General features: G+C 40.4%; 1 protein-coding gene across 3 annotated transcripts in view; it reads left to right on the top strand.

Annotated features, from left to right (window-relative positions):
- LOC120316518 (homeobox protein Meis1) overlaps positions 1-20,282 on the top strand; it is a 142,026-nt gene that overhangs the window by 28,124 nt on the left and 93,620 nt on the right. For 2 of the 3 annotated variants that reach the window (XM_039362218.1, XM_039362220.1), the window contains exon 7: positions 14,691-14,805. In XM_039362218.1, coding sequence (XP_039218152.1) covers positions 14,691-14,805 — 115 coding nt within the window. The remainder of the gene's footprint in view (positions 1-14,690; positions 14,806-20,282) is intronic. The other variant, XM_039362219.1, reaches the window with a different exon arrangement.

Here is a 20,282-nt window from a genome sequence, read left to right as displayed (position 1 = left end):
AGTTAAAAGAAAAAGGAAGCATATCTAAAATTAGCTTAGATCTGGCCTCCATAAATTCTAGAATCTAGAGGGAAAAGAGCCACTGATTAGAGTCAATGATGGATACAAATAATACCTATCTGGGAGCTGATCAGCTGTTAAGTGGTTAGTTGAGCAGTGGCAGTGTTGAAGTCACTAGCACTAGACTGATAACATTCATTTCAGTTCCTCTCTGGCATTATCATTCCTATTGATTAATTGATTATGTGCCTTCAAATCAATGTTGACACATAGATACATTTTCTCCATAATGATCAGTCCCTAACCTGATCTTTCAAGACTTAACAGTGGTGCACTCCTTGCCACTGAGTCCATCCTCCTGGTTGCTGGTTGTCCTCGTTTCTTTCAACTTTCCCAGCATTAGAACCTTCTCCAGAAAGCTGGGTCTTTGCATAATGTGTCTGAAGTATGATAATTTGAACCTGGTCATTTGTACATTGTGTGAGAACCTGGTCATGTGTACATTGTGTGAGAGGTGTTTTGTTCAATTACATCTTTGTTTGTTTGTTTGTTTTTGACTATCCATGATACTCAGGAGTTTCCTCCAACATCAAAGTTCAAATATTCTTCCTATCCTGCTTCCTCAAAGTCCCAATTTTTGTTTCCATAGTGAATCATAAGGAATACTATTGCCTGCACTTTCTAATAACTTTCTTTGTTAAGTTATGTGGATAATCTTTGACTATTATTTAATGATGGTTCCAAGTTTCAACAGCCTCAAAAAAATGACTATCCTCAAAATTACAATCATTGCACCATCCTTGTGGTCATACAATTGCAATTCAAGATTTGGCAATTGGCTTTCATCTACAATAGTTGCAGCATCTTGCAGTCATGTGATCACAATTTGCAACCTTCCCAGCTGTCTGCAATAATTCGGGAAGCTGGATTCACTTAAAGACTGTGATTTACATTCTACTCTATATGATAGAAGATGATTATTGGAAGGGATATGAGTAGTCCTCGGCTTACAATCATTCATTTAGTAACTGTTTAAAGTTACAACAGCACAGAAAAAAGTGTTGTATGAAAATGGGGCAAAACTCATATAATAAATGCCTCACTTAGCAACAGAAATTTTGAGCTGAGCTGTGGTCATATGTTGAGGACTACCTGTACCTATCAAAGATCAAAAACTGACGAATGATGAGTAAGGGATTTTCATAGGACATCTAAAATGGAAATTAAAGAAATTCCAGCTATGGTAAATATCACCATGGCCAGTTCATTATAATTTTTTCCTAATTTTTACTGGTGAGTGTTATATACACCTTGCCACGTGCGTAAACAAGCTATCTAAATTTTGAGGTTGATGCAGTTTCTTTGTAACAGATGCATGTGTGGAAATGATAACTATAAATTATTAGATAACCAAAGTCTGCATTATTTGAATCTAATTGACTAAATTCAGTCTGCATTTACTATACAACCCCTAAGCTCCCCACAACTGCTATATTTCCTCCCTTTTATTCTCATTTTCCAGATACTTGCTACTACTCTTTCCACAATGTCCAGACATCTGAACTACTTCCCACTGTTTTCCTTGGGACCAAGATCCACTCAGTTCCATAGCATTTGCTTACTTCTCAGCATCCACACTTTTTCTCAAATATTCTTTCCTTTAGTTTCTCCAGTACAGGAGATGGAGAATCCACCAATGGGTTTTCTCTGCCTGCTCTTGAGACCAAGTAGCCAAAGCTTGACATGCCCTCTCTTACCAGAGGATCCATTCTTAACTTGGTCTCAGCTCTTGAAGACTCGTTTTGGCATGGCTCTCAGCTATTTCAGGTTAGACAAAGCATCCCATTGGTGGGATTCTCCCTAAATAATTGGCTATCCCTTTTAAAAAATTTGTACCTTCCCTAACAATTTCCCCACAAGCACAGAGATCATCCCCGATCTCAAATTAATTAATAGGTGGGGTATGGGGGGGAGAATTTCCCTACAGATTCCCATTCCTTTCCCAGGGCTCTGGGTGGGTGGGGTGGGGGGAAGAAGGCAGCAGCAGAGACAACTTGCTGAGCCTTTCTCCCCAGCCTCCCAGGGGATGTTTTTTTCCCAATTTGGGGGGAAAATAACAAACTCCAGACCCGGATTCAAAACTTGAATCCGGATCGTCGGAGCTTGTCCCAGCAGCCCAGGGCAAGTGCGGGCGCCATTTTAGTTGCCATTTTTCAGGCAACAAAGGCAAATTCCGTTCTAAGGCATCCAAAATCGGCGAAATTGGAGCACACAGCCAGCGCTTTAATTACGATTCCCCTGGACACTAGGAGCTACCTGGAGACCGCAGAGCCCGTTTTCGGAGGAAAACGGGCCGCGGCAGCCTTTCTTAAAGCCGGAAAGAGCGACGGAGCCTAAAAGCAATTCCCAACTGATCGGGGGCATCCTAAAGCGATAAAATAGAAGCGTTCTGACAGCGGTTCACTCAAGATTCCTCCGGGCGCTAGGAATTACTAGGAGGCTGCGGAGCCCGTTTTCGGACGAAAACGGGTCGTGGCCATTTTAAAAGCCGCAACGGGCAATGGGCTTTTCCAAAGAATTGCCTAATAATCCACACCTTGGGGGGTAGGCTCCGGAAGGTAGCTGAACCCCAAAAATCACATGGATCACGCAGCGCGAGTCCCTGCAGTAGAGGCCTCACGTGAAGACATAAAGGCCGAACTAGGCCATGGGACACTCCTAGCCAAGAGGCCTATCCCTGCTGCAAGGCCTAGCAAGGCCTAGGGGCAGAATATAGCGTCTTCCTAACAAAAACATAAATATAGAAACAAAGTAAATCCAGGGGGGGGGTGAAGACCTATAGCCCTTTTTCCATTCTGGGTGACCGCCATTTGGTGCCTTTTTCTGTAGGTTACTTGAGGCCTCCAAACCTCCTCGAGGTTGCCCTGATTTTTTTTTTGTCTTTTTTCTTTTACTGGTGCACACTGCCTGGTCATCTAAGGCCTCCGGGCGGAGCCCAGAGAGTGGCTCCAAACGTGCCTTCGGTACCTGCCTCAACTATCGTGACCGTAGCGCAGAGAGAATTTTTTATTGGTCGGGTGATCAGGGGAACAGTCTTGGTAATTGTTCCAATCTCGCTTCCATCAACTACTTGCCTGCCTGAGCTCCTTCTCAGTGTCTCCCTGAGATTGCTCAAACGGGATGGAGGGACCCTCGTTGCCTCAGTCCATGAGCACGACCTCTCCACCTCCCAATTACAGCTGCAACGCACCTTCTGGCCAGAAGGTGGCAGGCAAGTGCAAAACAAAGACAAAGCATTCGCTCAAGAAGCCCTCCAAGTTGGCGGAAAAGCAAGCCAGCTGTAGGCACCAGGTCCTGGAGAAGGAGTTCTCCAGAGCACAGAGGCAGGCCCAATTGGATACCACCACTGGGCTCGCCCTCCGCATCGACCCAACAAACAGCCACTGCTGCGGGCGCTACCACTGAGTCCACCTTGCCACCCACAGCCACCGTTCTCAGGTCATGACATAGGGGACATCTTGGCAGACGGACGTCTGGAGGCCTTATTGACCAAAGTGGTGGACCGAGCCCTAACACAGCGCTCGGTCCAACACGATCAGGGGGCCTCCACCCCGACCATGCCATCCTTTGAACTCCCCACGGAGCCCTCAGGCATTCAGGAACCCACCTCCCCAGCCCTGTCCTCCATGAGTGGTTACTCGTCACCACAAGAGGAGGAGCAACCAGAAATTACCATGTCAGAGGATGAGGAACTCCCCCCTGAGCCATCCCCCTCAGGGGAGCTATTTAACCCCAACCTCTTCCTCACGATACTCCGCAAGGCCACAGCCACTGTGAACATAGGGACAGACCAGTTCCCTCAACCGCAGGCGGCACCAGGCACCACGTCCAGGCCTATATTTTTGAGAAGGTGACAACTCAACACCACGTGCCTTGTCCCGCCATTTTCCTGAAAGGGATCAAGAAACAATGGGATTCACCTGCTTCCTTCCCATCAATGAGTGGTACGGACAAAAAATTGTACAGCACAGCCACAGATCTCAACAAGGCTTTAGAAATTCCTAAGGTAGACAAAGCCTGGACTCCCTTGGTCTCCCAGACAGCCATGGCTGGGGACCTAGTGGAGGCTCTCAAGGCCGATGACAAAAGGTGGGAACAAGCCTTCCGCAAAACCCACCAGACAGCGGCATGGGCCATAAAAACAGCTACCTCGGCCTCCTTTTTTGTCCGGACCACCCTCATGTGGTTACAACAACTGCAAGCCATGGTCCCTATGGAGGACATGCGGACTCACCAGGACCTGGCTAAGATGGTGGCAGCCACAGAATACGCTGCGGACGCAACACTCCAATCAGCCATTTTTTCATTCAGATCCATAGCATCTAACATAATTGCCAGGAGAATGCTGTGGCTAAAACACTGGCCTAGCGACCGCTCCTTACTCAGGCAGCAACCTGTTTGGGGAGGCCCTGGCTCCTTATCTTGTAGAGAACAAGTGGAAGATCATGGCACACTTAAACAAAAGGTCTGACAAATGTCCCACACCTTATTTTCGAAGGCAGCCCTTTCGGCTACCGAGAACCACGTCTATCAACCAAACCTCCAAGCCATACACCCTCAGGTAGGACAGGCTGTACGACCGTCCCTATGACAGACCAGGCTTCCGGCCCAGGCAACAAAACCAGATGAAACGTCCACTTCGTGGAACGGGTTGTCCCTACTGGAAGACCAAATGACTCCTACCCCGACCTACCCATTGGGGGAAGACTAGCCCACTTCTTCCACCAGTGGGAACAGACCTCCACGGACAACTGGGTACTACAAACCATCCAGTCCGGGTTGTCCCTGGAGTTCCTGGTCACACCTCCAGACTGACTCACCGTCTGCTCGGTTTCCAGGGACCCCATCAAACGTAGACTCATGCAGGAGGCCATCCAACACCTGTTAAATATTCAGGCCATAGAACCGGTCCCAGTGGAATACAGAGGCAGAGGCAGAGGATTTTACTCCATCCTCTTCGTGGTCCCCAAGACCTCAGGAGGATGGAGGGCAATCCTGGACCTCAAAAATCTCAACCGTTACATAACATACAAAAAATTCAAGATGCAATCACTTCAGTCCATTCTGGGAGGCATCAGACAAGGAGACTTCCTGGCATTGATAGATCTCACGGAAGCCTACCTTCACATTCCCATTCACCCAGATCACCGTCAGTTCCTACGCTTCTGTTCCAGTACAGGGATCTCCCTTTCGGCTTGTCCTCAGCACCCAGGGTGTTTACCAAAATACTGGCAGTTGTAACTGCCAAACTGAGGAAAATCCCAATACGCGTCCAATGTTACCTAGACGACATTTTAATCCAAGCAACAATACGCGTCCAATGTTACCTAGACGACACTTTAATCCAAGCAACATCCCCTCAAGCAGCTCAGGCGGACATAAGGACCGTCATTCGCGTTCTTCAGCAACATAGCTTCTCAGTAAACTTCCAGAAGAGCCAGACAGTTCCCTTGTCCAGGCTGCTGCATCTGGGAGCCACGATAGACACAACCAACTGCACGGTCTATCTCTCCCAGGAACGGGTGGTCAGCATCAGGGAACTGGCCCGCCGGGTATACAGACAGCACACAGTTCCTCTAGTAACTCTCTCCCAATTATTAGGCAAGATGGTATCTTGCATAGCCATAGTGCCCTGGGCCAGGCTTCACCTGTGGGACCTACAGTGGTTTCTGCTCCCATACCAACGGCAGAACACCAGTGCATCCAATCACCTAGTCAGGGTCCTGGCGCAAATCCGCAGGGCGCTCCGCTGGTGGTGCTCTCGGGCCGTGACCAAGGGGTCACCCTTCAAGGAACCAGACAGGGTTACTACCACGACAGATGCCAGTCTGTACGGTTGGGGAGCCCATCTGGACTCTCAATTTGCGCCACAGATCTGAGGAACAGCATCAACTGGCTAGAACTCAGGGCAATCCACCTAGCCCTACAACATTTCAGACACAGAATCAAGGGCCGTCATGTTCTAGTCCTCACGGACAACGTGGCAACCAAGGCACACATCAACTGTCAGGGAGGGACCAGGTCCAAAGCCCTCATAACAGAGGCACGACTCCTGTTCAGCTGGGTAGAGTCCAGCCTGGAGTCACTAAGGGCGGAACACATATCGGGGGTCAACAACCAACAAGCGGACTTCCTGAGCCATGCCACAGTGAACCCTTCGGAGTGGGGGCTACATCAGGACCTGTTCTTAGACACCTTCCACAGGTTCGGGCAACCGATCCTCGACCTGTTCGCATCGTCGGACAATGCCCAGCTCCCCAGATTTTACTCCCGCTATTTCAATCCACGGGCGGAGGGGACAGACACCTTAAGAATTCAGTGGCCTCAAGGCCTACTTTACGCCTTTCCCCCACTTCCACTCATACTGGCGGTTATCCGCAAGCTGATACACGAGCGGGCAGAAGTGATTTTCGTGGCACCATACTGGCCACAGAGACCGTGGTTCACCAACCTGATGAATCTGTCTCAGTCACCCCCGTGGAACATTCCCCCTTGCCAAGTGTCCCTACACCAGGGAACCATCCGTCATCCAATGGTTACAGTTGACCGTCTGGCATTTGAATGTCGCATAATGACGCAGGAACTATTCTCCCCTCGCGCCATTACCATGATTCAAGCGGCACGCCATCCAGCGACCAATTGTATTTATGATTCCACTTGGAAAATTTTTTGCCTTTGGTGCAGGAAGTGACAGTTTGACACGTACAAACTTTCCATTCCTCAGATAGTAGATTATCTTTTGGAGGGACTGGACAGAGGTCTTGCCCCTGCGACCATTCTCAGACAAGTTGCGGCTCTGTCCACCCTCCTCACCTGCTTGGACTCGGTCCCCTTAGCTCACCATCCCAGGATTCGTGCCTTTATCAAGGGCGCCTATAACACCAGACCCCCCGTGGTTCACAGATACCCATCTTGGGAATTGCCGCGAGTACTTCACGCTCTCATACGGTCACCCTTTGAACCATTGGCAACCGTTTCCTTACGACACCTGTCACTAAAGGTGGCGTTCCTGATTGCCATCACATCGGCCAGACGAATTTCGGAGCTGGCCGCACTGTCGGTCAGGAATGACCTATGAATTTTTCACAGTGATAGGGTGGTCCTTAGGCTAGATCCCTCCTTCATCCCGAAGGTGAATTCTCTTTTTCACAGGACGCAAGAAGTAATTCTCCCAAACCTCTGTCCAAACCCAACACATGACTGGGAGCGGCAGTGGCATACGTTGGACGTCTGCAGAGCATTGCGGCATTACATAAAATGCACGGAGCCTTTCCGCAAGTCAGAGGCCCTTTTTGTGTCCTTCTGACCAGAAACCTTGGGGCAGAAAGTTTCCGCCGGCACCATTGGAAGATGGATCCGAAACTGTATCGCGGAAGCGTACCAGGTATCGTCTCTGCCGCCTCCAAGTCATCTCACTGCCCATTCCACTCGAAGCACTGCAACCTCGGCGGCATGGGCTACCCAGACGTCCATCGAGGAGATTTGCAGGGCCGCAACATGGTCCTCCCCTTCCCTGTTTGTACGCCACTACAAGATCGACCGTTTTGCTTCAGCGGACGCCTCCTTTGGTAGGAGGGTCCTTCAGCAAGTGGTCTCAGAGATCAATCTTCCGGCCTTATCTGTCTCCCACCCATCGGGACAGTGAGGCTTTGGTATGTCCCATTGGTGGATTCTCCATCTCCTGTACTGGATAAGGGGCGTTGGTCTTACCTGAACGCCTTTTCTCAGTACGGAGATGGAGAATCCACACCCATCCTAAGGTCAGCAGGCCATTATTAGGGAACTGAGAGCCAACACCTCGTCAACCTTCAGCCACTTCGCCCTCGTTAAGAATGGATCCTCTGGTAAGAGGGGGCGTGTCAAGCTTTGGCTACTTGGTCTCAAGAGCAGGCAGACAGAGAAAACCCATTGGTGGATTCTCCATCTCCGTACTGAGAAAAGGCGTTCAGGGAAGACCAACACCCCTTCTGTGAAATATTTTCATCCAATCAGTTTAAACATTCTCTTTTCAGCAACCACTTTGATTGTCACAATTTCATAACTGAACTTCCTCTCTCATATTGTATTTGAAGAATCAGTGAAAACTAAGATGCCCAGCTAGTGGCTGGTACATAGTGACTGTTCTGTCTGCAGCACAGAATAAACAATGTTGGATCTACTTGTGGTAATTATGTAGAATTACTGCATTACTGTCAATTTATTTATTTCACTGATGTACTGTGCAGTAGCCAAACCCCTTGAGTAATTTACAAAATAGAAGTTATAATCTTAAATATAAGAATGTATCCCACTGTGGTATCTTGGAAGACAGGTAGACACTGGAGCTTCTGTATGTGGAATTGTTACGAATGGTCAACAGCCCAAGTCCATGTACATCTTTAAAAAAGACTGAGAATTCTGTTCCTTCAATAATTTACTGAAGTACCAAAGAAGAAAGAGGGAAGGGAAGAAGAAAAAGAAAAAACCCTCTTACCACAGCACTTTTGATATAAGCTGAGAGTCCAAATACAAGTTAGCAAGAAATTGCCACTCAGAGTTTGTCATTAAAAAAATAATTTTACCTGTTGAACTGTATACAATGAGTGTATAAACCTGTGTGTGGGAGGCAATGTTCTACTGCTTGTTTGTAGATATGCCTTTGAAATGGATAGATATGCCTTTGAGATGGATCTCATTTTGGGAATATCATTCAGTTTAGTTTGTTACTTGTATTCCATGTTGGTTTGCCTAGTGACAATTTTTCTGCATATGTATCCTTCAAATGACAATATTTTTGTGTCTACTGCATGAAAGGCAACTATGATTCCTGCTGACGTAGGAAGCATATTGGCAATTTGCTAGTTTTGCAGCTTAAATGCTAGAATTAAAGATGAGAAGATTTATACTATTAATCTATAATATGAGCTAGCTGTATCTAATTTTTCTGTATTTGTCAAGAAGTTGAATCCCCCCTTAAATTTTGATAAATCTGATTCAAGTAATATTAGATTTTGCTCCTGTTCCTATACATATTATTGTATAAGTTGTAGGATCTCCAAATTTTAATAAACAGTACCTTATTCTTACCTATAATTCAGCACAATGAGTTTTTAAAGTAATATTTTTTTAAATATCCTTACTGCCTACTGTAAAAAGAGAAAAATTCTTAACCTGTATAAATATAGCAATTTAAACATTATGTTACAGTAGAGAATAGTTGATTCATTTTTGAAACCATAGATGTTGTTCAAAGAATTATCTCTATGAGGGTAGAATTGTAGCTGAAGATCTCCTCTACCATTCAGAAATTCTCTAATTTGAATCCTGCCTGTCAATAAGTTGTATAGATAATCTAATCGAGCCAACTTTTAAACCTCTACACTATTTCCTTCAGTATTGAGATAGGCTGTCCTATTTATGCAAGTTAATATATATAAACACTTTTAATGCTAGAAAGAGCCATCAGAGCTGATCATCATCATGATCATCAGTTTTTAAGCAAACAAAAATTGCAGAAAAAGTTGTTTCAATACAAAATTTAAATATTGACTAAACAGCAGCAAAATAGAGTTGGCATTTAAGGGGCTGAAGTTGAAATGGCAGGAAACAGCCGTTAGGGTTACATGTAAGTAGAAGAGTTATATAAACATTGACCAAGTAACTTCCAATCTCAAGCTTGGGGAAAAGTGTAGAATTTAAACCTTATGTATGGCTCTATTTCTGTGTTTCGCAGTAAGAAGTTCTTCCCTATATGTATGAATTCTATCTTGTTTGCAAAAAAGGAACCTATCTAGCAGTGTCGTATCTGTGAGTTTCTGCTGTAAGCAAGTTCCTGAATATAAGGTTAAATATCTGGAGAATCAAGATTTGTTGCTGTGCCTGACATAGTTACATGTTACAGGTTAGATAGCTGCATGCATACAGTATCTTCTACATAGATCTCAGTCCATTGTTGCAATGAATTCATAGCTCAGTGCTGAATTTAAGAACTATTAATTTGGTTGAGGGAATTAAATCAAGACAAATCTGTCAAGTATTCTGTAAATGGAACCTAAGGTTATATGCAGTGTCTGTTATACTGAGCGTGAGACCTGTGATGAATTTCTGTACAATTTAAATACTGTCTATACTACTTTTGATAGAATATGTGATTTTAAGATTGGCTGCTCTCATTTCTGATACTCAAGGTTAAAAAAAAAAGACAAGAGATGAGGTACCAGCAGTATACGACAATCTGTTAGCTCAGGGGTGTCAAACTGCCGGCCCACGGGCTGGATGCATCATAGCAAAACTGCGCCCACCGCATTGCCGGCAATGGCAAAAAAGTTGTGATACGTCGCGACATGTCACGTGACATTGCAAGTTTGACACCCCTGTGTTAGCTGTTCCACAGATTAAAAAGTTCTTAAAATGTTCAAAGCCACTGTAGACAGATAGGTAAAAAGATTTTATGCCAGAGTTGTAAACAGTAGGGTATGTTGATGTTATTGTATTGGGAACCATCCTAATGGTCAGATGTGATATTAAGAACATATCAAGCCATTATCATGGTAAAGAAATATGGTAATGGGGCATTGCAGAGTCTGAGACTGGAATGTGTTCTTTTAAAAGTTCTTATGGGCTTTAAGGGACCAGTCATATGAGTGCTGCTCTGTATGACTGGTGTATGGTGATACTAACCTTTTATATTGGAATTATTGCAGAGTAAGTTGTATTTCCCTAGCTCCCCCCCCCGTTTTAAAATAAATACAAGGCATGTCTGTATCTACCTTAATACAAGGATATGCTATTTGTATCTATGAAGAAATATGGGAAAATATTGTACAAATTGGAAAACTGATCTCAGAGATTCCTTAGGTTAATCAGTGTTAATCAGACTGATGAGCTAGCAATCTTTATTCATTCTTTGTTTTCATTTGGAAGTTGGTGTATTAGAAATGTGGACAGATCCTGTGAAAATATATCCTCAACTTTATGCTGTTGAGAGAATATAGAATATTAACCATGAATAGCAAAATGTCTGTGTTTTGACTTATTTTGAGGGCAGTTTTGTTAGAATGATTTATGTAACATATGTGCTTTTTTTAAAATAAATAATATATTTCCACAAACCACAAGCTATTAAACTGAAACTTCCAGTATTTATTTTCAAATGTAATATAAATAAAACCTGGTTCTTCCATTCTGCAGAAGGATAGAATATAGTAAACACAGACTATATAGTTTCCCAAAAGCTGGTAGAATACAACCTATGTGAAAGTATTTCTTGCTTATTTTCCTTTCCAAAGATATGCTAATGTAGGTTAACGAATGAGAAGGTAATCTTATAATATGACCTTCATTCAAAAAAGCATATATTTGCAACAGTGTTGCAAAAAATGCAATAATTTATAATATTTTACTGCTGTTGCCCAAGCACAAGAAAATGGATACTTCCGAGCCATGTTAGTTTGGATGTATTCTTTATAGGCAGATCACTTTCGCTCAACAGATTTATCTTTCTTAACTTTTAAAAATTAACTATTTACTGTTTAATCAGACTCAGAAATAATTTCTAGTTTAGGTTAGTGATCCGTAGAAAAGCACTGATTTTTTTTTAAAGGATTCTTTTGAAAACAACACCAGTTTTAACATTGCTTTTAGAAGCATTTTAGTTTTCAACAGGTCTGAAACAGAGAAAGAAAAACTCAGTCAGAGTGCAACTAGGCATAAATATTAAGTGATGCCTCTGAATACAGAAATGTAAACACAAGGGATGCACAAATTTTTTTGATAAACTGAGGTGGAATCCAACATTTCTTGCATGAGTGGCTGTATAATGTGGCTGTGGCTGTGAGAAAAGAAGAGCCTGGCATCTAAGACCCAACACAATGGGAATGCAATGAATCGGAATGCCTCACAGATCATAGCTATGAATCAGAATTTCCAGCAAGGAAAATCTTTTCATGGTGAATTAAGTGGTGGAGGAAGAAAAATGGTGATTGAAAAAAAGGTAGGCACAGATCTAGAAACATGGGGCTCAGGGCTCACTGCTGAAGATTTAAGAACTTCAGCTAAAGCTATGCAGAATAGAATGTGGAAAATTGAATTTACTAAACAATTAAGCATTGAATTAATCTACATCCCGCACAGTAGAGAAGTGGGGGAGTAAACCAAATGGCACCGAATAAATCAGTGGAGCTCATTAAAAGATAGTGAATATTTCAGGTCTGTTGTCACAAAAAAGGAGGACAGGCTATCCACAGCTTATAGCAGGGCATATCATTCTTTATTTCCGAGCCACCCTTTTCCTTGAAGTGTCATACTTCTAATCATATTAATGAACGCTTCTGCCAAGGTTATGGTGGGTGGTTCAATATTTTACCTTGTTATCTGTGGCTTTTCTATTAATTACAAGTCAGATCACTAGTCAACTATAGTAGTCAGGAGCAACATAAATAGCATGAGTGCACCCTGGAGATGTAACTCTGAGGATCTGATGCATCCTGGAGCTCCCATGGGTTCTTGCAACCTCCCACATGCTTTGCTAGCCTTTTCTTCAATTACAGTTAATGCAATAGTTTGCCATTTTCTCTTTCTAATTATATTTTCAAGTGGGATTTGTAGCACATAGAAAAACATCCTCCTTTTACATGTTGAGGCACCGGGGCTTTGTGCCTGGCATTGTCTGTCCCCTGGGTGCTGTACCATTCTTTCTGCAGAGCTCTGAATAAACAAGTCCCCCTTTTAAAGCTGCAGTTGTACAAACTGGAAATTTATGCATTAACTGTTTGCATTCTGAGCATGTGTCTCAGATTTCCTCTCACAGCATTCTTATGCTGGTGTGTGCTGCAAACAATTTTGTTTGTCGGAGGGGGGATTCCTTTTCGGAATTTGCACATCAGTGTTTCAATTACTGGATCAATGAACAAATTTGGCTTTCACAGTTTGGGTGACATAAGAATTAAATACAATGTGGGTTTTTTTCCAGGCCTTGGCTTTAATTGCAAGGATGCAATTTATCCATAACACATATGTCTCTCTCTCTCTGTGTATGTCTACCAAGTTTTTAAAGAATGGAAAAGAGGATTTTTAATTGGTTAGAAAGAAATTTTATAGTGCTTTTGACATATACAATAAAGCTGTATTTTATTGACTGAATTACAAGTTTGTGAATATCTTCTTAAAGATGCTTGCTTTGGGGACAAATTAGACATGATGGGAGGCACTCACTTTTGGCTTTGCATTCATTGACATATATAATGGAGTGCAAATGTTATGTTTATGTTAATAAGATACATAAGTGAAGGTAGATGAAGCTCTATTTAATTTCTTCATTACCCTTCCCTCCAAACACTTTTCCTCTCTGTTAACCCATATTCACTATCAGACTAAATCACTGACAAACCTCAATAAGCAAAGAATGCAGGACAATGGTTTCACTCTAATCTGAGTTCTTCCATTGTGTAAAAGCAGATTTTGATTATCTATTTGGTGCATGGAATTAGGAAAAAGGAACAGCCTTGTCATATGTGCTTCTACCATTTAAATTCTGTTTAATTTGATGGTCTAAAGCAGTGGTTCTCAACCTGTGGGTCAGGACCCCATTTGGGGTCGAACGGCCATTTCATGGGGGTCACCAAACAACGCAGTCCGCCATTTTTTTCCCCTTTTCCTTAGCTGTGCTACTCCCTTTTATTCTATTGGCTTTTGAATAGAGTCTAATTCTGTTGGCTTTCAAAAGCCAATAGGAATTGTCCAGGTTGTCTCTGCCCTGCTGAGCCCGCCAAAAGTCCCATTCTGCAAACGGTGCTACACCAGTTGAGTAGTCCTCGACTTACGACTGGTTGAATAGTCCTCGACTTACGACCGGTTGGGGGTCGCGGCATTAAAAAAATGAGAACCACTGGTCTAAAGTATATATTATAATTATTTTAACATAATGTCATTAAAATAGTTCTGGTTGTGATAGAAATATAGTGGTTGACTTGTTTATTTATTTTCCCCATCTCCTAATGATCTGTAGACAATATCACAATATTGCTTACTTATGAATACTGATGTCCAGTGAGTTACTGGTATTTTTAACAGCTTAGTACTAAAAGCTAACTAAAATAAATTCTAAAGATAAAGGAAGATTGGAGGATTGTTGCCATGATTATTTTCCTTAAGAATTTATTCTACAGCTATTTTTTTTCCTATCTGAATGTCATTTTTAATGTGCTCAATGACAATAACGAACATCTGTTTTCTGTTCAGTACTACAAAAATGTTCTACATGGAACTGAATATATATGCAATCCATATGAAGACATTGTTGCTCTGATTTACTTTTTATTCTAAAACTTGGCCTTATTACCCATACACCATGCAGCAGACATCTGACACATAATGTTAAGTATGCTAAACCTGATTCCAAATTATATTTTTACATTTTCCTGTGTTTACTATTATGTTCAAATTTCTCCTTCCTCTAAGATAATTTCTCTTTAAAATAGGCAACACTATAAAATACAGTATAATATTTTTAGGTTGTACTTTAACATATGTTAATATGCTTTTAATTTTTATTTTGGTCATCTTCAGAAACTTATCCAGGTTGTATATTGTTTTTTTCTGTGCTGTGGAAGATTATCACTTGTTCTTTAATAACCTGTTTAATTTCCATCTAGCAGCCTTCTTGGAATAGAGACCATGATGACACAGCATCAACACGGTCAGGAGGAACGCCAGGGCCGTCAAGTGGGGGGCACACATCACACAGTGGGGACAACAGCAGTGAACAAGGTAGGAACTTTATTCTGAATCTTGGTGTTTTGAGGGTTCCAGCCTCTAGCACAATAGCTTCACTGTTTTAGAAATAATTTTTGTAATGGAATTTGAATCTGATATGGAAACATATAATAAGTGTTGCTTGAATTCATAGGGATAAATGCCTGTCCTTGATAGTCTGTTGAACCTGACCTTCACCACCAGTGTTGTTTCGAGATGGGGGTTTTATTGTGCAAATATTTTTTAAGGGAAGGGGCCACCAGCCTTGCTCTATCTCTATTAAGGAGATAAAGATGAAATATGTAGCTCTGAATGTCTTTTGATTGGTAGTGCAAGAATCTCTGTATCTGGTTCCTGGATATCTCTGGAACACAGGTTTTCTTTTCAGTTATATGGATAGTAAATTACAAGAGGGCCATGTACAAGATGCAGATAATGTACAAGTATATTACATTCCCAGCATTGTTTTCTTTTAAATTGTAAAACATAGTCCATCACAATGGTATAATAATTCAGACTTGCAAAATGGAATCTGCTTTCCTTTTCTATTTAGGCTCATCCTTCTACACCTACCTTTTGCTTTCTCCTATGTCTCTCCACCTCAATCAATGTTTTACTTTGATTAGGGAGGAAAAATTTCAAGCTGTATTTTCCCTATGGTTGTTCCCTTCAGATCTCAGTTCAGACTGGAAAGGAATCTACCATTTTTGTATCTATATCTTTGTAATTGACAGAAAGGATCCAGTAGAGAGAAAAGAAAGAGTGGAATTTTTTAATCTAAAAAATCTAAATGGAGAAATCTTAAAATTACATGGTTCTTGGTTCTACCCATGTTCTGCCCATTTTACAAAAATGCCAATTACTTTGTTCCAAAGCCAAACTAATGGTTTATTGAAGGAGAAAGAGATGGTTTTTTGCTTGTTATAAGTATTTGATGTAGTATGTCCTATGCGTAGTTAGTTATTTAAAAAAAAAAAACACTGCTCAAACCAAAAAGTACATTTTTTTATTTATGCAAAGTCCAACTGCAATTGATTTCATGATAATTATGTGCTTGAGTTTAAAAAGAACCTTCTTCTGTTACTGAAAAAGGTACGAAATTTTAAAATATAGTTTTATGTTCTTGTTTCATTCATTGTTGGACTACCAAAGATTTAGCTGTTTAAAAAAATTGGAAAGATTTACTGCAATAGCAAAGTTTAATGTTCAATAAAAATAGTTTTTAAACTGAGATAATGTTCTATTTTTTATCCAAATTGCAAGACTATATCTTTTCAGGCCATATATCTTTATATGAAATTTTAAGTATTCGTTTTTTTATTTGTTTTTTTAAAAAAGTTGCTGACTTAATCACAACTGAAGCCTATTAATTACTGGGCCCCAGAATGGGCAAATTGTTGAAGAGTTGACTGCAGAAACGGGTAACCCCCTGATCTCTGACTTTACTGGAAAATGATATGCAACATAAATTTAAGGGGCCTTTTTTTCTTTCAAGTATTTCTTCATATATGTATTGTTGCAAAATTGGCACATTTTCCATGTTGATCCCAATTGTAACATTAAATTTCTTGTTGCATAATTTATCTTTAGGAAGTGAACTCTTCTTTAAGGGTACAGTATAAAGTCTCCATGCTCACCTTTGATGCTAAAAAATGCTTAAATGATTTAATGTATGAATAATACTGCTTTTAGCAAGGCCTTTCAAACTAAAATACAAAAAAAACCCCATGTGTAACTCTTTCTGCACATTTGCACACTTGTATGACACCCACTTGCTTGAATTGGTTTCATGCAGATGCCCTAATGCATACTGCAGCTCCAGCAACTTTTTTTTTATTATTTTAGTTTTTCTTATTAGTGCTTCCCTTCCTACCATCCTATTCAACTGAATAGGCATGCCATTAACAGTTGAAGTTTCTTGAATCTAATTTGATAAAGAAGATAAATATGGATCATTGGAGTATCAGTAAAAAGAACCCTTAGAATTAAACTGAATTGATTTTCTTTTAAATATCTTTTAAAAATACTGATTGCATTTGTGCAGGTAAATGTGTTTCATTTGTGAAACTTTCTTCCTTGAATAACTTTCCTGACTGCAGCCTTATTCTATTTATCACTATTAGCAGTCAATATAATAGGTGTGTATGCTCCAGTGTCTTTCATGGGGAAAAGAGGAAAAGAACTTTTGTGGTTCCTATCAATGGAAGCTTTGGATTTTTATATTCATTCATTAATTCACTTACTTACTCTAAATGCTTTCCCCTGCCCCTTTATTATTTTTGCATTTATATTCTGCCATTTGGCTTGGAGTGCAAAGAGAAATATAGAAAAATACCTCTGTAGCAACAATTCTCTGATGTAGGTTGGGCTGAGGGAAGATAATTGTCAAAAGTTTTGCTGTGCTCAGAATGACTTTTTGGTTATTTGTGTGGTATTTGCTCATCCTTCTGTTCTGGTGATACTTCTAATTATATTGTACATTGGATAATACTGTGAATGCTCACTTCTTTATTTTCTTGGCTACTTCTGGTATCTCAGTAAGGTATTCAGTGACAAGGTGCATGCTACAAAGAGCAAGGTGTAATGAGCTGCAGAATTAGAGTTGGAAACTGCAGAATCCTTGTTAAAGAAGTCTAGCTTTCCAAAGCAACTGAATATTCTCTAGTATTTAAAAAAATGAAAATATTATTTTTAAAAACCATCTCACACAGTTGGGCAAGCTTAATTGTGATGATGGGTGCCATGTAGGAAGCAAACTTTATGGAAGGGGACTTTGCTGTAAAAGAGCTGACAGAGTGATTGCAGAGTAATCTGCATTATTCTTTCTGTCTTTTTTTGTACTGTATGGTGGAGCAGTGCTCCATTGTTTGCCCAGTCACTATGAAGAAAGAAAGATTTTCTTTCATGCATAAATTATACTGGTTGGTTTTAGAAAAAAAATGTTTGGCATTTTGTAATCTTAACATTTAATAAGCTGGAGATGATGATGATGATGATGAAGAAGAAGAAGAAGAAGATGATGATGATGATGATGATGGAAGAGATAATGTGTAATTTTAGAAATATGGTTTGGATCCAGAAGGGAATGAGGTATGGCATGGAATGAACTGAGGTATGGCATGGAGATGCAGATGGAAGGAAAAGAGGAGATATATGGCTACATAAACGTCCATCTTTGGATTTAAAATTTCCCCTCAAAGGCCCTTTTACATTTTTGCCCAACAGGTGTTTAAAAAAAGGGTAGGAATTGGCTTTGGAAGAGAAGAATCTCTTTAAATCTTCTCCTATCCTTTCAGATCTTTGGATGACCTTGTTTTGTATTCAGGAATGAACTTACAAGCTATGTTAATTAAAAGAACATAATCTGTGATGGCATCAAGGCTTAAATCCAAGGTAAAAGCTCCACAAAGGTTTCAAGGCCAAAACAGCCCAGAGACTTCCTCACATAATTCCTCAAAGACAACACGCATGGACCAATAGCGAAAACTATTGTGAGCACTCTACTTTAGGTTGCAATTCTTTACATGTTGAGCATTAGGAAATCTGTCTTCACTTGAGCAGTATTGCTTTTGAGGCGTAGTTACAACACATGTCACTCAAATTACTTTATGGAGTTCAATTCAAAGAAACTGACACAGACAGAGGGGAATTCCTGATTTAGTTTAGTTGCTGTTTTAGGTCTGTCCTTATGTAAGGGAAAATTGAATGAATGAGTAAGAATACTATTTCTTCTTGCTTCTTTCACCTACTTGGAAGTTTTCAAGGAGTTTCAACTTGTTTGTTTTGCTTCTTGGTTTGAAATACAATTGAAAGTTCCCTGTGCAAATTCGGTGCCATGTCTTAAATATATAGCTGAAATAAATCCCTGTGTTTAATGGATCAAATTCTTATTTAGGCATTGAAATTATTTCCTATTTATTTATATTCTATATATTTATATAATGTTGTAAAACACTCAGAGTCGCTTTGAAACAAGATGGGCAGCAAATAAATTTAATAAATATTCCAATGCCTAGGCTTTCTATGTCTAATGCCCATTTTCCCCCAATTGGGCTACTACTGTCCCTGATTCAGACCTTGATATGCAAAATTGTTCTTTAAAGCAAAAAAAAATGAATGTTTCTTCTTAGAGGAAAAGTATCAGTACTGGCAGTGTTTTCTTGGCTTTTGTAAAAGAGTTCAGACAACCTACTGGCAAAAGGCAATTCCATTTATTATTGAAGAGAATTTCAATGCAGTTGTTTGGAGGTTGCGAAGCTCGCAGACAGAGCTGGATGAAATGGGAAGAGGGGGGGCACACGTTATGTTCCAGATGACTGAGCAACGATTTATACATCAGCTTGCCTTTTTACATGAAGAAGAAAAGTAATAACAGCACAGACCCAGGCATCTGAAGCAGTCAGATATCTGATGACTAATGGGATAGATGGGAAAGAGCTCTCTGATTGGATGTCTTAATGAGCACATTTTGCACAGAGTTTGGGTGGCAGTTCCCCTTGACCTTTGCCCTTTATTGACTGAACTGACACTTCATTTTTCACATACTTCCAATTATGGCACAGCTTAAGTGTTCCCTCACTCTTTTAGTTTGTTCCTATATGGACAACTTGAGAGTGGTTGTAATATTTTCATTTGAGCAATGCTATTGCAGTTCACTATTTAATATGTAATCTGAAACTGCCATCATTCTGTAATTTTCACTAAAGATTTTTTTTATTTTTAAGGTAACATTTTAAAGTTAAGATTTAAATATATATATAAAACTTGCATTTAAAGTCCTTCCGTGTTGCTCTCCTACTCTGTAAATTCAATAGTTTGAATGATATGTATTTGTTCCCACACATCTGTTTCTCAAGAGACTCCTGTAATGTGATGCCCTAAAATGCATTTTGACTTCCTACTCTTCAAAGAAAGCAAAACATAATTGTGGCTACAGATGTCAAGTCCTTAGACATGATAACATGATTGTTATTCACGTAATTATATAAATGCAAATTAAAAGTATAGGTCTTTAGAATGATGACTAAAATAAGTTTTGTTCAGTGTGTTCATATGAGTAATATAGGAAGGACTTCCTTAAGTTGAGCCTAGTTTGTCAGGGAATTATCAACTATAGATAGGGAATACTGTAAAGAATATTCTATATAGTATAGAATCTAAACCAAGCAGCTTTGTATTGTAAGATAGAAAAAGTATGATTTCAAAGAAAAAGTTAAAAGTCATGACTGCAATTTTCAATTATCACTTCTTCAAATTCGATCATATGTTTCATCCACCAAGCTAATAAAAATAACAGACCTTAAACTAAAATATAAACAGTGATATACCAGTAAGCATCTGCACAAATTGACTTCTAGAGTAAAGGGTTGGATATCTCTTTAATAAAACTATTGCTTAATATTTGGACTATTTGGAAAGATCAGTAACCTGTATCTAGAGATCCTTTAGAAGTAGTTATATTTATTTCAAAATGTATGATGTGTTACCTACTT

The sequence above is a fragment of the Crotalus tigris genome, unplaced genomic scaffold (assembly GCF_016545835.1).
Source record: "Crotalus tigris isolate CLP2741 ecotype Arizona unplaced genomic scaffold, ASM1654583v1 scf7180000019386.494713, whole genome shotgun sequence".
NCBI lineage: Eukaryota > Metazoa > Chordata > Lepidosauria > Squamata > Viperidae > Crotalus > Crotalus tigris.
This window is presented reverse-complemented; position numbering and strand designations above follow the sequence as displayed.